The 19,339-nt window shown below is 33.5% G+C and overlaps 1 protein-coding gene across 1 annotated transcript in view; it reads right to left on the minus strand.

Annotated features, from left to right (window-relative positions):
- Positions 1–17,239, minus strand: part of LOC145248217 (chitin synthase chs-2-like) — an 81,291-nt gene extending 64,052 nt beyond the window's left edge. The window contains exons 1-5 of the mRNA XM_080110083.1: positions 17,030–17,239; positions 12,639–13,023; positions 9,514–10,433; positions 4,642–4,741; positions 1,437–1,588 (exon numbers count right to left, since the gene is read on the minus strand). Of these exons, the coding sequence (XP_079966209.1) occupies positions 1,437–1,588; positions 4,642–4,741; positions 9,514–10,433; positions 12,639–13,023; positions 17,030–17,166 (1,694 nt within the window). The 5' untranslated portion in view covers positions 17,167–17,239. The remainder of the gene's footprint in view (positions 1–1,436; positions 1,589–4,641; positions 4,742–9,513; positions 10,434–12,638; positions 13,024–17,029) is intronic.
- Positions 17,240–19,339: the final 2,100 nt, after the last annotated feature.

Here is a 19,339-nt window from a genome sequence, read left to right on the forward strand (position 1 = left end):
CTCGAAATCGGCAAAATCACCCATTTTCAATCAAATCAATTCATTGTCTGCTCTAGTTGGGGACCCATCACGGTGTACCAAGAAGAAGCCATCGCGGTGCACTAGGAACAAGCTTCACATTCCTCCCCACAATAACTATTCATAATACATTGTAGTCTACATTGCACTGTAGAGAACTTACTGTTGAATTTATGATTTTATATGTAACGGCTCGAATTAAAGTTCAATATGCAAAATCAAGCATTGTGCTTCAATTGTGCTCCAAACAGAAACATTCATTTCAGAGAACCTGCTGTTGATTTTATATGCCCGGCCTTTCTGCTTGTGTAGTAATAAATCTATTGATACTTATTAAAGACATTCCAATATAAAACCCACATAAGAACATTGCCAGATAGGTAAAGTACATTTGTTTGAAATTTAATAAAAATTGGCGCAGCCGTTTCGGATTCAATAGGGAACGAACTTACAAAGTTCTATATAGATATATAAGCTAAAAAAAATTTTTTTTTAAATTGGCCAATATACGCGCATGTTAGTTTTGTTGTGGTATCGGGAACCGATGCTGAAGGTTTTCTTCGATGTAAATGCGTGGGCAAATAAGTTAAGCGGCGAGCGTAGTAGGTATATAAGGCGAATTATTATTGTTGCAAAATTGATGAGCTTACAGCTTCCACTCAAGTAAGCGTTAAAAGATCGCGGCCTATGGAAGAACAAATACTGTATAGTCATTAAAAACGTTAAATATTAATAAATTAAGAATTATTTAGAGTTAAAATCGATTCAGTGTTACGTATGTAACGTGAGAAAAACACCCTTGAAAAATGTCAATCTTTTGTCGAACAAGTGAAATCAAACGACATCAGGTCAAATTTGGTCATCATCTGGTCTTGATTTCGCTTATTCCCCATAATACTAATGCATTTCAAACGAGTTTTTTTTTCTTAAAGTTGCATGCGTAATACTTAATGGATTTTAACTCAATGATAGCTCATACATTAATATTAAAAAAAAAAAAAAAAAAAAAAAAGCATAAAACCATATTTACATTCTGCTTTAGCCGCAGTTTTTTCACGCTTACCACCATTTGATATATGTGACTCACTCATGCTAGGTCAGGCAGTCTTATTTTTTTATTTGTTCAAGAAAAGACCGCCCTAGTCTGTGTAGACTCAACGTTCAACGTTATATACAAGCATCCTCTTCGGAGAGTTCATAATACCAAAGAATCGCACTGCACAGAAAGTCGTTAGCGAGAAACACCTTACGCAAACAGAGTGGTGAAGTGACAGAAAAAAAAAGTTAACGGTCTAATAAAACAAGTGGCCTTTTCCAACTCTGACAAAACTATTTTCAAGTCGAGGAAGTAAATAGGACAACTCTACCCAGATGTACTGCCACCTAAAGTAAAAAATAACAGTTCTTAAAGTTTTTACCTGAAAATGGATTTCAGCATTTCACACATTTCTTTCTCGGTTTCATGCCAGACTGTGGCGCAGATGAAGACCATTGGATGTCTTTGATCTCCGGATGTAATGCTGGACATGGAGTGACCATCTAACATTGGACCGGAACGTTTAGAACGTAACTGAAATCCGTAATAATCAGCATCAGAGACGTCGATTTTGATTTATAAAACTTAATTATTTAAAAAGAACGAATAAATAAATAAAAAAAGAACGAATAAATAAATAAAAAAAGAACGAATAAATAAATAAAAAAAGAACGAATAAAAAAAGAACGAATAAAAAAAGAACGAATAAAAAAAGAACGAATAAAAAAAGAACGAATAAAAAAAGAACGAATAAAAAAAGAACGAATAAAAAAAGAACGAATAAAAAAAGAACGAATAAAAAAAGAACGAATAAAAAAAGAACGAATAAAAAAAGAACGAATAAAAAAAGAACGAATAAAAAAAGAACGAATAAAAAAAGAACGAATAAAAAAAGAACGAATAAAAAAAGAACGAATAAAAAAAGAACGAATAAAAAAAGAACGAATAAAAAAAGAACGAATAAAAAAAGAACGAATAAAAAAAGAACGAATAAAAAAAGAACGAATAAAAAAAGAACGAATAAAAAAAGAACGAATAAAAAAAGAACGAATAAAAAAAGAACGAATAAAAAAAGAACGAATAAAAAAAGAACGAATAAAAAAAGAACGAATAAAAAAAGAACGAATAAAAAAAGAACGAATAAAAAAAGAACGAATAAAAAAAGAACGAATAAAAAAAGAACGAATAAAAAAAGAACGAATAAAAAAAGAACGAATAAAAAAAGAACGAATAAAAAAAGAACGAATAAAAAAAGAACGAATAAAAAAAGAACGAATAAAAAAAGAACGAATAAAAAAAGAACGAATAAAAAAAGAACGAATAAAAAAAGAACGAATAAAAAAAGAACGAATAAAAAAAGAACGAATAAAAAAAGAACGAATAAAAAAAGAACGAATAAAAAAAGAACGAATAAAAAAAGAACGAATAAAAAAAGAACGAATAAAAAAAGAACGAAAAAAAGAACGAAAAAAAAAGAACGAAAAAAAAAGAACGAAAAAAAGAACGAAAAAAAGAACGAAAAAAAGAACGAAAAAAAGAACGAAAAAAAGAACGAAAAAAAGAACGAAAAAAGAACGAAAAAAAGAACGAAAAAAAAGAACGAAAAAAAGAACGAAAAAAAGAACGAAAAAAGAACGAAAAAAAGAACGAAAAAAAAGAACGAAAAAAAAGAACGAAAAAGAAGAACGAAAAAAGAAGAACGAAAAAAGAAGAACGAAAAAAGAAGAACGAAAAAAGAAGAACGAAAAAAGAAGAACGAAAAAAGAAGAACGAAAAAAGAAGAACGAAAAAAAGAAGAACGAAAAAAAGAAGAACGAAAAAAAGAAGAACGAAAAAAAAATGTGTAAGTCTTAGCAGCCAAGAGATAGCAAATATCTGCCGAGAATCCTGTTTCGATTTCTATCTGGGGTGATGTCTAACCATTTAAAGTGTCACCCAGACACAACCCTCGTGATGTATATTAAACAGAACCAATGTGCCAGGAAGATTAATAGACCATCCTATTTCATAAATATAAAACAATAGCAGTTAAGCCCGGCTTTGCTTGGACCCAATGTACTATTCATAACTTTATGCGCATGCACACACACATATATATATATATATATATATATATATATAAAATTTATTTATACAAACATTGATGGCTACATATGTGCATACATGTTTCTGTAATCACCCGTATTGGGGAGATTACGTCTTCGGGCCAAGAATTATCCCCGATAACTGATCTGGGGTGATCAGTAACCATTTATCAGTTATAGAGTATAATTCTTGGCCTGGAGACGTAATCTCCCCAATACGGGTGATTACTGAAACATGTACGCACATATGTAGCCATCAATGTTTGTATAAATAAATTTAATATACCTGCTCTGTTTACTCATTGAGCACTCTTTGCTAGACACATGTTGTTTCATTGGATGTACTAAACTCTACTGCTATATAAAATGTTTTACTCATGTCCAGATGACCTACATCTAAAATTTCAACTGTTTAGACCCAAAATTGGCGGAGTAGTTTGGTAGAGTCTGCAAAGGTCAACTCTTTCAAATTTGACCGCTTAACAGCCAAATAGTTTCAAATGTTTAAACCCAAAATTGGCTGAATAGTTTGCTAGAGATCGCAAAGGTACAACTCTTTTGAACTTTGACCTTTTGGAGGTCAAAGTTCAGCCAAAATCCGATTAAAAGCTTGCCCTATGTCTGAATACACTTTATGTAAAATTTCAAATGTTTAAACCAACAATTTTCTGAGTAATTTGGTAGAGACCGCAAAGGTAATTTTTTTTAAAAATTTGACCCCAATTTTGACCCCTTAACATTTGTTTTGGGATCAAATCGAATTACATTTTTTTTTATCCATAATCCAAGTAACCTACATCTAAAATTTCAAGTGTTTAGACTCCAAATTGGCGTTGAACTTTGATCCCTTGACAGCCAAATTTCTTTCCGAAAACCAATTAAAAAGATTTTCCCACATCTCAACACCCTTTATGTCAAATCTCTAGTCTTTAGACTAACAATTGCCAGAGTAGTTTGGTAGGGAAATGTACACACGCAGACAATTTCACTTTTATAGATACATAGATATAGTTTCCGTTTCTGAATTTTTGAAATGAGGATTGATTAATTGTATTTAGATTCTTCGGACTCCTGTTCTAATCTCAAATATTATTTTCACAGCGTTTTGGTCAATGTAACCTCCAGCCTTCTTCAGGCATGTCCTGCCAAACTCTAGTATCTCTGTCAAAGTGAACCTATTATTTAATCCACGGGGGTATCACGTTCTCGTTTCGTCAGCCATAACTGGATAGAAGTCCCAAGTAATTCGCACTTGTATTTTAAGTGTCACCCGCACTGAGGATTGAATCTTCAACCTCCAGAAGAGTAACTTTACAACTGAATTTTAACAAGTATTATATCCACTACGTCACGGATCCTTGACAGTAATTTGGTAGAAATTGTTCGTCACACACACACATTATATATATATAGCGAAAAGTGAATAGTCTTATGTGCAATGCTCTTGGCGATTTATTCAAGGGAGGTAACCGGGATTCGTTTTAGTAAAAAAAATCAACTCACCGTTTTTTCAAGCGATTTGAACCGTGAATCATTCCTTCGTCGATTAAGAAATAAAAAATTCTCCATTAGAATACTGCAGTAGAACGGCTTCACGAACAACCTGTAAGATAAATTAAACACTGAGGACATTAAAAAACACACAAGTTTACTTTGTTACGTTTCTTTTACGGCATATTACTTAAATATTTTTCTTATTTTGTTCTAACTGGGAATGGCGCATCCTAGCGAATGCCAGACATTCACTAGGTGTATTAGAAATTTTGGGGGAATTTTTGACAACCCTAACAGAAAACTGCGAATAAAATATAAAAAAAAAACTCGTAATTTCTCTTTTTAAAGTGGGTTGTTAATTTTCTATATGGAATATACTTCCAAAATAAACTATTAAAGTTGTTTAAAAAATAGAAATATTTTTTATTCTTTAAAAAACAGTTTTTACAAAATGTCGGCGCGCCTTCATGCAGCCATTTTTTTAACGTAATGAAATCAATTTAATTTTACGAGTTAAATATTTTTCAATTTTTAGACTTTAAAAATCTATCAAAATTTTTCTATTGGTTCAATTTTTACAATATTTTTAGAGTCAATGAAATTTTATGCTCTTTCCAATAAACCAGATATAATATTTTAGACAAACGTTGTTTTTAAATTCACCCCCCCTATTTTGAAATGTCTTTTAAAATTTTAATAATTAATTAATTTATGTACCAAAGTTTTATATATCACAAATTGAAGAAAGATCGATAAAGAAAATATTCTAATTAAAAAAATATATAGTTTTTTGGAAATTTACCTGTAAAGTCCAAAGTGTAAAACCTTTTTTTTTTTTTTTAAACCACGTTGATTTTTTATATTTTTAAATGAAAGCTCAGGTTATGCTTATATCGTCAAGTAAATACCGACCGCTGACGGCAAATTTTTCTATTTCATTCAAAGTTTTTTTTTTTTTTTTTTAGATATAAAAAAAAAAATTTCAGTCGATAAGGAAGTATTAAAATATATCAATCAAAATTTCATTAAGAGAATTAAAAAAACCGGTGAACTGGATTTTTTGTTTTAGGGAAAAAACTTAAGTGAATGTGTGTGTCTTTTTTTAAAACTATGCAGGACGAAAAATACTACTTTTGGTTAACACACGCAATAAAAAAAAAGAGACATTATTTATGTCCCTTTGACGAATCCATATTTGATAAATTCCATATTAGCAGGAGGAGCTCTTTTAAGCTTGGCGCAAAACACGTTACGAAAATGCGATTTTCTACGACCCTCGCTTTAAAAAATCCTTTTATTAAAAAAAAAAATAAATAAATAAATAAAAAAAATACATGGAATTTAAAATATAAATATGGATAAAATCTGAACAATGAAGAATGGAACTAAACATTCAATAATATTTTTGTTATAGGTAAGTGATGTTTGGAATTTATATCGATTTTTTATAATCGACGTAAGTTAAATTTCGTTTATTTTCTTCAAATCTTTTTAAAGACAACCGATTAAAAAAAAATATTGCATAATTTGCTATTAAACCTGTTATTTTAAAAAATTGGTCTTTGCTCCTTTAATTGAAAAAAAAAGGGTTTCATTTACATTTTTCAAGTAGTTATAAGCTTCGAAAAGATAGTAAGTTGAATTATTAGTTCTTATCACGCATTTTTAATGGCCGCTTCTGATACACCTAGACATTCACCCACGATCACGTATATTCCAACAGAGATCTTTTAAAAATTCTAAACGTCCCTTGTCTCAGAATACCCCCGATAATTACCGATAATCGAAACCGTTATTTTGATTTATCTATCATCGGTAGAACCATTTTTCCATGTCGTCGCTTAGCAACAATGATAGAACAACGGTCCGTGAAAATTCTGTGGGTAAATTGATAGCGTTTTTTTTTTTTTTGTTTTTTGCATGACGTAGTTTGTAGGTTCAAACCCCACACGTAAATTTCCTTATGTTTTTTTTTCGTTTACTGGAAAGAAGTTTATATAAAATATGGCACTTGTACAGTTTTATCAAGACATTAAAAAAAATATCGAAAAATTATATTGTACGTATCCGTTATGGAAGGAAGTTTTCCGAAAAAAAAAAAAAAAATTAACTTAATTTGATCAAGTATTTTTTTTTTTTTTTTTTTTACAGCGAAAAAACAAGGTTGTGACACCGATCAAAATGTAGCCATGTTTCGATTTTTAGGGAGAAAAGCTATGACTTAACATGGGGAGGGGTGTCGGCGCTTTAGAGTTATCTCCTCGTGGCGTGTTCTAAAAATCCAAACATGAATGCGCTGTCATAAAAACGTGTTTTTCTGCTATTTACAAAAACAAAACAAACTACTCAATTGAATTAAGGGAAATTTCTTTTCGGAGAACTTCAGTTCAAAACGGATACGTACAATATCACTTTTTTTTTCGATATTTTTATTTCTTAATGTCTCGATTAAACTGTACAAGTACTAAAATGATTTATAAAAGAAACAATAGGTTCTCTAGAGTGCAATGTAGAATAACATTTTGAACTAAGTTACTGCATGGATGCATGTGAAGCTTCCTACCGGGCGATTTCACGGATTTCGATGACAATAAAAATATAGGAGTGTGAAATATTCGTTGATCATCATTCAATCCCGGGAAACGTCGGGTATCCATGCTAGTAAATAATTTAAATTTTATTTTAAGGAATATTTGCATGATATTTTACCGCTTGTTGAAAAACGGACCGACTTTCGAAAGTAAACCTTTGAAGTTTTGATTTGATTAGAGACTTTCTCTTATTCTTATAGATATACTAACAGAGCTCCCCGACGTCGTCTGTGGCTATAAAAACAGAAGTCGTGAAATAGTGGAAAATGGTGGACTTCGGATAAATAGTTAACCATTAATGGTACAAAAATAAAAAGTACATTAAAAAGATTATATTAATTATAGACGTTTGCAAAAATATTCGTACGACATTGCAAAACTGCCAATCGGCTGTTCAACTCAAGACGAATGAAACTCGCGTATGAAAACAAGGAGACGTGTTGGCGGTTGTAAAGGTTTTAATTGGGAGAGAAATACATTCACAAGGAGAGAGAGAGAGAGAGAGAGAGAGAGAGCAATATTATCTCCATAAAAATGCTACAAGTAATTCTTTATGTTCTTACTAAGCTTAAAAAAAAAAAAAAAAAAAAAAAAAAAAAAAAAAAATGGAAATTCACTTAAATCCAGACATTGCGGGAGCACGTATTCTTTCTCTGCTTCTGACGTGAACTGCCCGAAAACCTTGTACGAACATGTAACACAATTTTAATCAAACAATTCGACACCTGCTTCTCGAGAAACAACCCTTGATCATTATCATCTAACTCGCTAGGTGCACTAAGCCCATTTCCGTTCGCCGCCAGGCCATCCCTACATATACTTAATGTGACACTTCCAAAATTCATACTAGCTAGCAATTTCTGCCTACTAGAGTAGGATCCCAATATACAAGTTGCAGAGTCAGACGAATTCAATTTAGGACCATGTAAAATTGCCTGTGAAATTACGTAAGTACCCTCGAATTAAGTATGATTGGGCCAAACATTACGCAGTGTCAAACAATATAAAGCGCGTGAAGACTACGAAGTCATTGTGGGTTTCGGTAAAGGAAACAGTTATATTTAGTGCAAAAAAAAAAAAAGAAAAAAAAAGAGTGTTGATATTCAAACAGCCAACTTCAATCTTCTAAATACATATTCATACATTTGAAATTAGAATATCGATATAGGTTAACCTTTGCAAGTCAGAAAGTCTCTATTACGTTTCATGTAAGAATAGATTCGTCTTGAGTTAAAGAGAAAATTGACAACTATGAAAGTATCACTGCTGACGCATTGTAAAACGACTATTACTGTTGCTTTTTGCTATGCACACAGAACATAGGGATGCATATATATAATATAACAGGTTTTACTACCTTCCTAGGAGACCATTTCAGGCAGTATATCTGCCCGTATTGTGGGGGAAATAAATATACTTCCTCCCAGAAAGGTAATGCCTGGGAAGACTCTGCATCGAGTAGAAAATAGGCTTAACAATAAGCTGTTAACGCCAGAATTCTGATTATCAATTCTAGAATGTTTGATCCATGATCAAATGCTTTCTATAGAGGAATTACCATCGGCGAATGTTATTTACAAATACGATTGGACGACTCTTTCAGCCAATCAGATGTGCTGCAATATTCACTTCTAAATTTTGCTCGTTATATAAGAACAGGATATAAATCAAAGTCTAACCTAACAGATACCACACTGTCATCGAAGCTCCAGCCCCTGTTTCATATTTGTACTTCCTCAACGTAAATAGTTTTGACCATCACCACCAAGCAAAAAAAAAATCACGTTCCTTCATCGTAGAGATCCCCAAAGAATGGCAAAATTTATCCTCTAATAGCCATTTTTATCGAACCGCTTGTACAGACTGCAGAAATTTAAATATTATATTAGCAAACATCTTCTCAATATAAATCAGACCCAAAATTCGCAGTAGCTTATTACGCTCCAATGTCAGCTTATTACGCTCCAATGGTTAGATCATCAAAGTAATGTTTGGTCTGGTTAGTAGCAAACAGGTGACCATTTAGAAATACCAGGCGCTGTATCTAGGAGGACCTTTACACCTTCCTGCAAGAACTGAAAAAAAATTTAACGTAATTTCCCCTAACCTGGATATACATACGACTGGGGATCACTTGTGAAGTTGACATTCTCTAAAACTTTCTTCGGAAAAAATCAGTTCAATCTACGGAGAGTGAATGTTGCTTCGTTTGTTATCTTGTTTAGGGATTAGTGAATATAAGGAAAATCAAAATAGAAAAAAAAAAAAAGAGAAAATTGAGTATACTAACTTTTCAATGGACGCCAATCTTTCTGTACTCGCTTTAAAAATCTGATCCGCCAACATTAAAAGGGAGACAACCCACAAGACACCAACTGGCAAGTGATCCCGCTTTACAGCACGCAACATATACTCATTCCAATCGATGGTACTACTCCATTGAAAGCTCCCAGGTATATTGGTCCATCGAAACTCTTGCATGTTAATTGCAGGAAAGCTGAGGATCGCGATGAGAGGTAGGAGGGACAATGGTAGAACGAAAGAGGGAATCTGACAGAGGACTTTGCACGCAACCTTTACACATTGCCAACATAAGAAAGTGGCTGCAATGTTCACCAGGGCGTTTATCAGAGGCTCTATTATCTCGCCCGTGGCTGTCAAGCCAACTAGATCCGCTAAGCAACAGTCGGCATGTGCCTGCACATAGAAGAGGACCCGAAAACAGTCCAGCTTCCAGTTACCGACTAACAACGCAAACAAAACAACATACACAAATATCTTCCAGAGGTTGATCACGAGGTAACTTCTGGAGCATGTTCTTTGTAACCTCCTTTTAAGTTTCAACAACTTCCGACAGAGAGGACCGCCGGGCTGGAGTCCTGCGTAGTTGTCCCACCACTGCAAGGAAACGAGCAGCAAAGACAGGGGCAGGGCGATGGACAAGATGGGATCCCAATTTTTATCGGTGAACGGACGAATTAACAACCAGTAAAGCGGGACGCTCAGCTGACAGAGGAGCACGAACCAATCGGCGACTCTGCCAAAATGAGTCAGGTCATTCTGGTGCTTATGTTCATTTATCTTCAGAAGGATCGGAAAGATGCCAATACCTTCAAATACTAATACAAAATGGATTAGTCCAAGCTTGGGCAGTACTAGAAAGGTCAGCATGAAGAGGCCAATAGAGTGGAGGGTTTCGATGAACAGAATCTGAAAAAAAAAAAAAATGAATATACAATTGAAAGAAACTGGAAAATTTTAAATAAGCAAAGGATACAAAAACAACGACTAGAGACAGACAGAGAGACAAGAGACAGACAGAGAGACAAGAGACAGACAGAGAGACAAGAGACAGACAGAGAGACAAGAGACAGACAGAGAGACAAGAGACAGACAGAGAGACAAGAGACAGGCAGAGAGACAAGACACAGGCAGAGAGACAAGACACAGGCAGAGAGACAAGACACAGGCAGAGAGACAAGACACAGGCAGAGAGACTAAAACAGACAAAGATGTGTGGCGTAACGAATAGAGTGGTTAGTAATAAACTATGCTAAGTCTTCAATAACGGTTGAATGCTCAAATCCTAAGAAAATAATTACGGATTCCTCAATATTTTTACCCGAAGGAGAGACAGCTATCTTATGTGAATTAAGTGTTCGACAAGATACATATGATTTGGTTTGTTTTTACGGCATATCAATCAGCTATGGGTTAATTTATGCCGAATAAAGTTGTCAAACAATTCTATAAATGTAGGGTAACTATGTCCGTAAAAGGAATTTTTTCAGAGAGAGCGAGAACATTACTCTTAAGAAATAACTGGTTCGCCATTGCCAATCTTTGTTCTCAACACGATTTATCCTAAGCCACCGCCTTCTAGTATCTGTTTGATGGAGAAATAATATATTTATAAAGATATTTATAAAGAATCGGATGGTATAATACGGTTGGGGATGAACTTATAGATCCTAGGACATGACATGACCACAGGCGGACCGAGTCTCTTCGACCTTCTCTCTAGCCAAATAAGGACTGAAGTAGAAGAATAGCTTAGCCAAACAATCTCGTCCTAAGGCCTACAAGTGGCCTCGTTTTCGGTGATGAGGGTATTTTTTTTTTTTGCATAGGGTTGCAATCGCCGATAAGACGAAAAAGTAAAGTTACATCGGCGGAAACGTAAGAATCCAATATGAGAGCAGTAGTAAAAATTATAAAAATATTTAACCACAGGTAGAAAACAGCCGTAGTAATTAACCCTTTATGAGCTGGTTGAACGAATTTGTTCAGTCGTAAATAAATGAATATAAGAGCATAAATGAAGTGGAAATTGATTCAAACACGCCTTGTATGTATCAGTTCAGTATCTGGATGGATGCCAGATACTTCTAGATTGCAACAGTACATTGCTTACATTCAATATGCCGCCATCTGTCTCAGAGTGGAAGATTTCGTTTGCTGTCATTAAAACACTTTTCAAACAATATGGATAATAAGTATGGTAAGTTTATGAAATATAGAAATTCTCATTGGTAGTTTAATTATTGAAGTTCATAATGAGAGATCGTTATAGTGAACGACTCTTAAAATCATAATCCTTTAAACTAACTTAAATAGACAATAAATATTTTTAACCATCTACATCATAAGGATTAAAAAGAGTCTTCATATAATTGAAATCTATCAGTGAAATATATTTCTTACAAGAAATGAACCAGAGTTGTTTATTTTCTTTAGTCTTTGCATTCCATGAACCATAATTTTCGCGCCGAGAAAAAAATGGCGTTTTCTGGGTCAGCTGTTGTTTTAATTTGGTGGGTGATATACAGAAAATTTGAACTTTTCTATATGATCGAATAGCGTTTGTAGTTTATGTTAGTCTCAGTATTCAAAGGGGTTTCTTGAAGATTTTATCGGTTTTCGAGTTTGCTATTCTTTGTATCTTTTCAGTCTTCCCCCCGATTCCAATTTCTACTACACTTTTTTCGAAATTTTTCCGGACTATTCCTAGTGCTCCTACTATTATTTGTGTTATCTTTCTTCATGCCCCATATCCCTTTAATGCCTCTGGCCAGTTTAGTGTATAGATTTCGCTACTTCGTCACCTTAATGATAACTGTGTATTGTTGGTCTCGATTTTGCTACCGGTTGTATCTTTTCAACCTCCCCCCTGATTCTAATTTCTCCAAAAATTTTCATTGGTAGTTTAACTATTGAACTTCATAATGAAAGATCATTATAGTAAAAAAAAGTCTTAAAATCATAGTATCATAACCCTTTAACCTAACTAAAATTAGTATTTTTAATCATCTATGTCATAATTCAGTTCATAAAGGGTTAAGGAGCAAAGGCAATATAACGATGTTAAAAAGAAAAAGAAAAAAAAAGAAACCGGAAGTTAAAAAAATGTCTTACTTTAAGAAGCGTCGCAGTTTCAATTGAACGAGTGTTTTTGAAGATGACACGGCGAAGGATCGGCACGGAAGATTGCAGGTAAGGAAAACAGAGGCAGAGGAGTAGCGCCCAAAGGTTGGTCACTTCGGTAAGGTTTGTAGAGGTAGATTCGGTAACAGATTCGGACACCCTCTGATGGCACGTGCCATTGGTCGTGTTCGTGTGAATGTGGGCGTAGATCTTGTATAGAGAGAACTTGTTTAGCAAACCGAAAAGAAGCACGAAGAGGCAGAGTAGAAAAGCAAAGATCAGCTTCAGGAACAACTTTAGACAATGAAGACTCGAAGTGTTGGGTTTTAATCCGAGCTCATGAGATTCGAACACATCCCATTTTACCGGACAGGGACTAGAGAAAGAAATAGAAACATGAAAAAGTGGAATTTATTTCCTTTTTAAACTTTTGGCACGTGTGCATTTTGGTTTTTGAAGCCTTGTTTTTGCTTTCACTTTTGGAGATGTCCACCCAGAACAGGGGAGACAATTAAAATAGTTCTTAAGAAATTTTTTCTCTTACACAAAATTAAGTTTCGTTGTCAAAAACCACTTTCCAATAATGATTGTTAAACTTTTTGAAAATGATTATTACGAAAAGTAAAATATTGTAAAAAAAAAAAAAAAAAAAAAAAAAAAAATTTGTTTTTAGAAGTTACTAGCAGGGGCGTCCGGCGTTGCCCGGTCGTAAATTACGCTTAAATATATTTTATTTTACGCAGATTTCGTATTTATTATTATATGGAAAATTCTCTTTCGATTATTGCATATTATATTGTACCCAATATATAATCGTTAAAAAAAAAAATAATTTAAGTGTCATCAGCTAGAATCGAAACCGAAACTAAAATTTATAATGAGAATCGTTAAAAAAGTTATGGTGATCATTAAAAGAGAAAAAGGGAAGGACAGAAAAAGGGCAAAATAAATAGGAAAAGGATAAAGGAAAGAGCAGATGAAAATACGGAGATACATATAAAAATATTTATAAAAAGATAATTTATATATTACCAGGTTTTTAGTGGACAAGAGTCAAACAAGGGTGGACGGTCCACAGAGGTCTATCAGAATAAAATAGAAAAGTCTTGTAATTTATTTTGAAATTATTATTAGTTTTAATTAAATAAATATTCAGATAATTAGCGTGCCATTTTGTGTTATCGTGTTAATTTCTTACTAGGATGACATGTGGAAATTCTACAACGGACTCATTCATATGTAATATATTGCTGGTAGCGTTCTGTGGATGTTCAGCGTAAATGGAGACGCCTTGATATTATTGTAGCTCTTTTGTTAAAATTGCAACAATATTTATCCAAGGTAACAGGTGCGCCTGAAGTAGCCCGATCGTAAAATACGCTTAAATATATTTTAATTCATGTAGATTTCGTATATATTATTAGAGAGACAGGTTTTTAGCGATTCTTATTATAAAGTTGTGGTTTCAAAAAAATAAATAAATAAATTATATATATATATGTATATATATATATATCTCCATCCATATGATTTGGTTGCTTAAATCGAAACCGAAACTTATAAAGAAAGAAATGGAAGGTTATAACAATTTAGCGACAGTTACTCGGAAGAAAAAGATGTAAGCGTAAAACAATAACACATAACGCTATTGTATTATATATATACACACACACACACATATATATATATATATATATATATATATACATAAGTGAAAGTGTGTGTCTGTACATTTCCCTTCCAAATTATGTCAATTTTCAGTCTACAGACTCGAGATTTAACATAAGGAGTATTGAGATTTGGGAAAATCTTTTTAATCTGTTTTCAGCCAGAAATTTGACTGTCAAGGGGTCAAAGTTCAACGATTTGACCTTTGAAAACTCTCCCAAACTCCGACAATTTTGGGTCTAAACATTTGAAATTTTAGATGTAGGTTACTTGGACATGGATGAAACTTTAATTTGAGCCCAAAACAAATGCTAAGGTGTCAAAATTGGGGTCAAAGTTAAAAAAAATTGACCTTTGCGGTCTCTAGCAAACTATTCAGCGAATGTTTAGTCTAAACATTAAAATTTTTACATAAGGTATTCAAACATTCAGCAACCCTTTTAATCAGTTTTGAGGCGAAAATTTGGCTGCCAAGAAGTCAAAGTTGAAAGAGTTGTCTATTGCAGACACTACCGAACTCCTCCGCCAATTTTGGGTGTAAACACTTGAAATTTTAGTTATATGTTACCTGGACATGATTCAAACTTTTCAATATATATATATATATATATATATATATATATATATATATATATATATGCACATAAACTTATGAACAGTACGCAGGGCCCTACAAAAGCCGTTCTGAACTGCTAGTGTGTGCGTCTATGTATAAATTTTGCTTTTATGGAAAAAAAAAAAGGGTTACCCGAAACTATTTTCTGATAAATTCTAAAATTATCTACCCTGTTTCGAGTTTAAAAATAAAAACAAAAATAATGTCTCCAAAAGCAAAAATGCAAAAAAATTTTATTTTCAATTGTTTTTGAATTTTTTTTTTTTTTCCAGATTAGTGTTGATAATTTTTATTCGGATTATGTTCTCATCTGGAAGATTATCGTCACAATGTTTCGGTCGATATTACCATTTTACACGTATGTATTATCGAAATTTTGTACAGAATTTTGAACGGAATCTTTAATTCACGAGGGTAGCTTGCTCTCGTTCGGTCAGCCATAATCGAGTAAAAGTCTTAATCCGTAATTTTATTTTTAGTATCGTACGTACTAGGAACTTAATCTTCAACCGTCAGAAGACTCATCGATTGAATTGAGCACTTTTTATCCGATTCGTCACGAGCAATACCAATACAAAGAATAGAATTACAAATTATTTAAAACTTCATGGACGACAGAACGAGAAGAATCTACCTACATGGATTAAATAAAGCGTTCAGTTACGTTACATTAACAAGTTCGATGCACTTGTACATTATTGAAAGTTACATCGGCCGAAACGTTAGAATAATCCAAATAGAGTTTATTTGTATAGTGAACTATGATGAATATACGCCGAATCAATTTGGTTTATTTTAAGGTTAAAACAATTGAAAATTCTTCCAATTATCAAACCGTATATATAATCATGATTAATAACTGTAATATTTTCCTTCAAACTCCTTAGCTTAACAGTTACAAGCAACATGAACTGGAACAAATGCCTTGAGGACACTTAAAACGGTTTCTGCACAAAGGTGGATTCCTCTACCGTGATAGGAAATTAATCACATTTGAGAGTATTCTGTATCTCTACATGTCTAAGCATGGATTACTGTTGCCACATCTGGGCAGGAACTGCTATAAGCAGCTTATCCTGCCTTGACAGAGTTCAAACTAGACTTCGTAGACTAGTGGGGGGGATGCCCTTTTCTCTACCCTGCAACCTCTTTCCCACAGAAGAGACGTTGTAAACCTGTCTCTGCGTTATTGTTATTTTCATGGCAAGTGCTCGTCTGGGCTCCAATCTATGGTTGCTCCAGGCTTGACTTTCAAGAAAAAACACTCGTCTAGCTGAAACCACTATCAATAATTTCCCTCACTCTTTATCTGTGCATAAACCTAAATAGATTCCATGAACAAAGCTTTTTTTCTTAGAACTCTTCAGTTTTCCTGCTTCCCAACTTACTACAATATGATTGTCTTCAAGTCCAACCTGAACAAATTCTTGAGGAGCCATTTCCTTAAGTGATTCAATTTACCAAATTTCCACTAAGGATTACTGCGACATTTTCTCATTGACTACTGTACACTCATTAACTCTTATCCTCGAGTGGCCTCCCTGACTTGATATGTGGTAACTCCTTTGTTTAAAAGCCACCATTTGCGCACGTATGGAGTATTGTTGCCACATCTGGGCTGGAGCATTCACCACTATACTCTCTCGCGTATACAGAGTATAAAAATAAATAAAAAAGGAGTCTTCAATCTAGTAGGCCCCGCAATATGAAGCAAGTTTCAACCAGCATCATCCCCGCAAGTGCTCGTTTTACAAGTATTTTTATAGAATGTAGTTTGATGAACTCCTTTGGCTTGTACCTCACATGACAAACCTGTTTAGCAATGAAATCACCCCCCCCTTCACTGTAGAAGTCCATACATGCTCGAAAATCATTAATAACTTTCTTTGAACTGCTAGACTTTGGAATTCCCTCCCTGCTTCCTGGCTGTATTGACAAACAAAAATTTACATGTAATGTAAACCCTGACACCTCGTTCATCTTCTGACAGTCCTCTGCAAACATGATCTTAAATAGTAATACGCTTTTGGTAAACAAGAATAAAAAATATATAAAATAAACAATAACGTTATAATAATAAAAAAAACAAACAACTTACGGTGTTCCTTCTGGTTCCGAAAAGACATCATCGACCACAGGAGTGAATGTAATATTTTCACGACTAATAGGTGCGTTCGGCGTTCCTACCACAGGTGTAAGATCATCCGATAGCAAGTCGCGCATCATCATCATCATCTCTCAAAAATTAAAGGCGAAAATTAAAACAAGTCATAGATGTGGAAGATAAAGTAGAGATACCGAAATATAATTAAACGGGGGTAAAAAACAACAAAAAAACAAAAACAAAAAACCGTGCATGAAAAATAGGAAATTTGACATTGTAAGCAGTGTACACAGCAGGTTTAACATGAAGGCATTCATAGTCAATTTGAGAAAAAGAAAACTCACAGGAATCGCTGATGCCACTAACTACGCCGGTGATAATTGTTTGCAAGATTAAGTGAATTTAGATCATTTAAAATTTTCATTGTGTTGATCTAAAGAAGATACTGTGGCGATTCAGGTTAAAAAAGAAAGTTTCCAGTAGACAATGGTACTCAAGTGCAGTATCAATTTGATACATATTTAGAACACATTTAGGACACCTATTTAGAACAAATCCTACTTGCTCTCTTGATATTAATTAATCGGAGGCAGTAGGTGCGCATAGTTAAAATATTTAAACTCAGAATTCCATAACGTTGGTAAATTTGTTGATCAACATCCCCAGTTAAATTCCAGAGACAGAAGTTACCGAGAGACATTTTCGTTGTGAACCCAGACCCTTTTCGTTTGTTGACACAAAACCACGTGGACGTATACAGTGGTAAGTTTTTAATACTTATTTCAAGGACAGTCACAAAAACCGGTTGACGTGCCTAGAAATCACGTGGTATGCAACTGATTGAAGTAAACAAAATTTATAACTGGCATCGCTTAGATCGAGCGTAGCAAGCACGTGTCTCTTTGCATCTGGCATATACCAATCGTAGTCGTTCATTCAGTAAGTTCATATTTACTCTTCATCTCTTGTATTTTATTGAAAGGGATTGCAGGAGAGACGTTTAAATCGAATTAAATAGGACAGAACTATGAGTAAGAGTAGAAGTTATTTTACATTTGGAATAAATTGTGATGTTCGTGCATTATAATTTAATGTAAGTGCGTTTTAACTAAAAAAAAAAACGTAATCACGTGTCATATCGAAATTCATAAAGATTCCAAAAATTACGAAAAATGAAAGTAGAAAAAAAAATGTAATCAAATAGTGTAGTTTTATTGGTTTCTTCTATTGCAGCCAATTTCGTATTACAAACTGCTTTTAACTTCCATGATTTAGATCGATAAAATAGTGGATTGAGAATATAGGGTGACCCCCCCTCCCCCCCAAAAAAACAGGACATTCAATTGTTTTTCTGAGTCAACGGATAAAAAAGGCCAAAAACCCTAGCGTTTTGATGTGATGTTTTGAATATAATAAACTAGTTATGACGAAAGTTTCATTCCATTCGGAGAATACACTAAGAAACGGGGCCTAATTAGTGTTGGGGCCCGTTTTTTTTTTTTGAGGGGGGGATCACCCTGTATACAATAACGATGCTTTTATTCGTAAAAGAAAATTCTAGCAGATCTTCATTTTTCATAATTTAAAAAATTTCTACACGTAAGTAATTTTTTAAAACTTAAAATGCATTTTAATATAATATTACTTATTATAATGCACACGCACTCAAATTATTGAAATCCATTAAAAAAAAAAAATTAAATTAAAATTGTCAAGAAAACCGCTATGTTTGGTGGCGGTAGTGTGATGGTGCAGGGAATGATTTCATCTGTATGAGTTGACCCCTATTATTGACATACATGGCAGTGCAAACACTTACAAAAGGCTCATTCAGCAGCATGTGGTGCTAAGATGACACCATAACCTTCAAAGATCTATATTCATGCAAGGATATGAACCTTGCCGCAAGGTTATACCTTATTTGAAGGAATCGTTCCAATGAAGTGATCAGTCTCGATTTCGACCCGAATCTAATAAATATCTAGAAGATAATTGGAGAAATGATTCAAGAAGAAGAAGAAGAAAAAAAAAAGACAGGATCATATATTGGCGTTCTTAAGTCAAATGAAAGGGAACTACTGGGGTTTCTTTTTTTTTTTTTTTTTTTTTTTTTTTCACCAAGAAATTAGATTTGGTCGAAAGTTAAGACAGATTATTGAAAATGAAATGTTTACCCAATATTAAATTTAGAGGGGGGGGTAGTAGAAAAGACAAACAAACAACTAAGGTAAAATATCAAATATACAATACGTGTTGCCATAGCTAATAAAAGTTACTTTAGTACATATCTGACTTTTTTTCCTT

Source organism: Euprymna scolopes, chromosome 26, assembly GCF_053919585.1.
Source record: "Euprymna scolopes isolate OS-2025 chromosome 26, ASM5391958v1, whole genome shotgun sequence".
Taxonomy (NCBI): Eukaryota; Metazoa; Mollusca; class Cephalopoda; order Sepiida; family Sepiolidae; genus Euprymna; species Euprymna scolopes.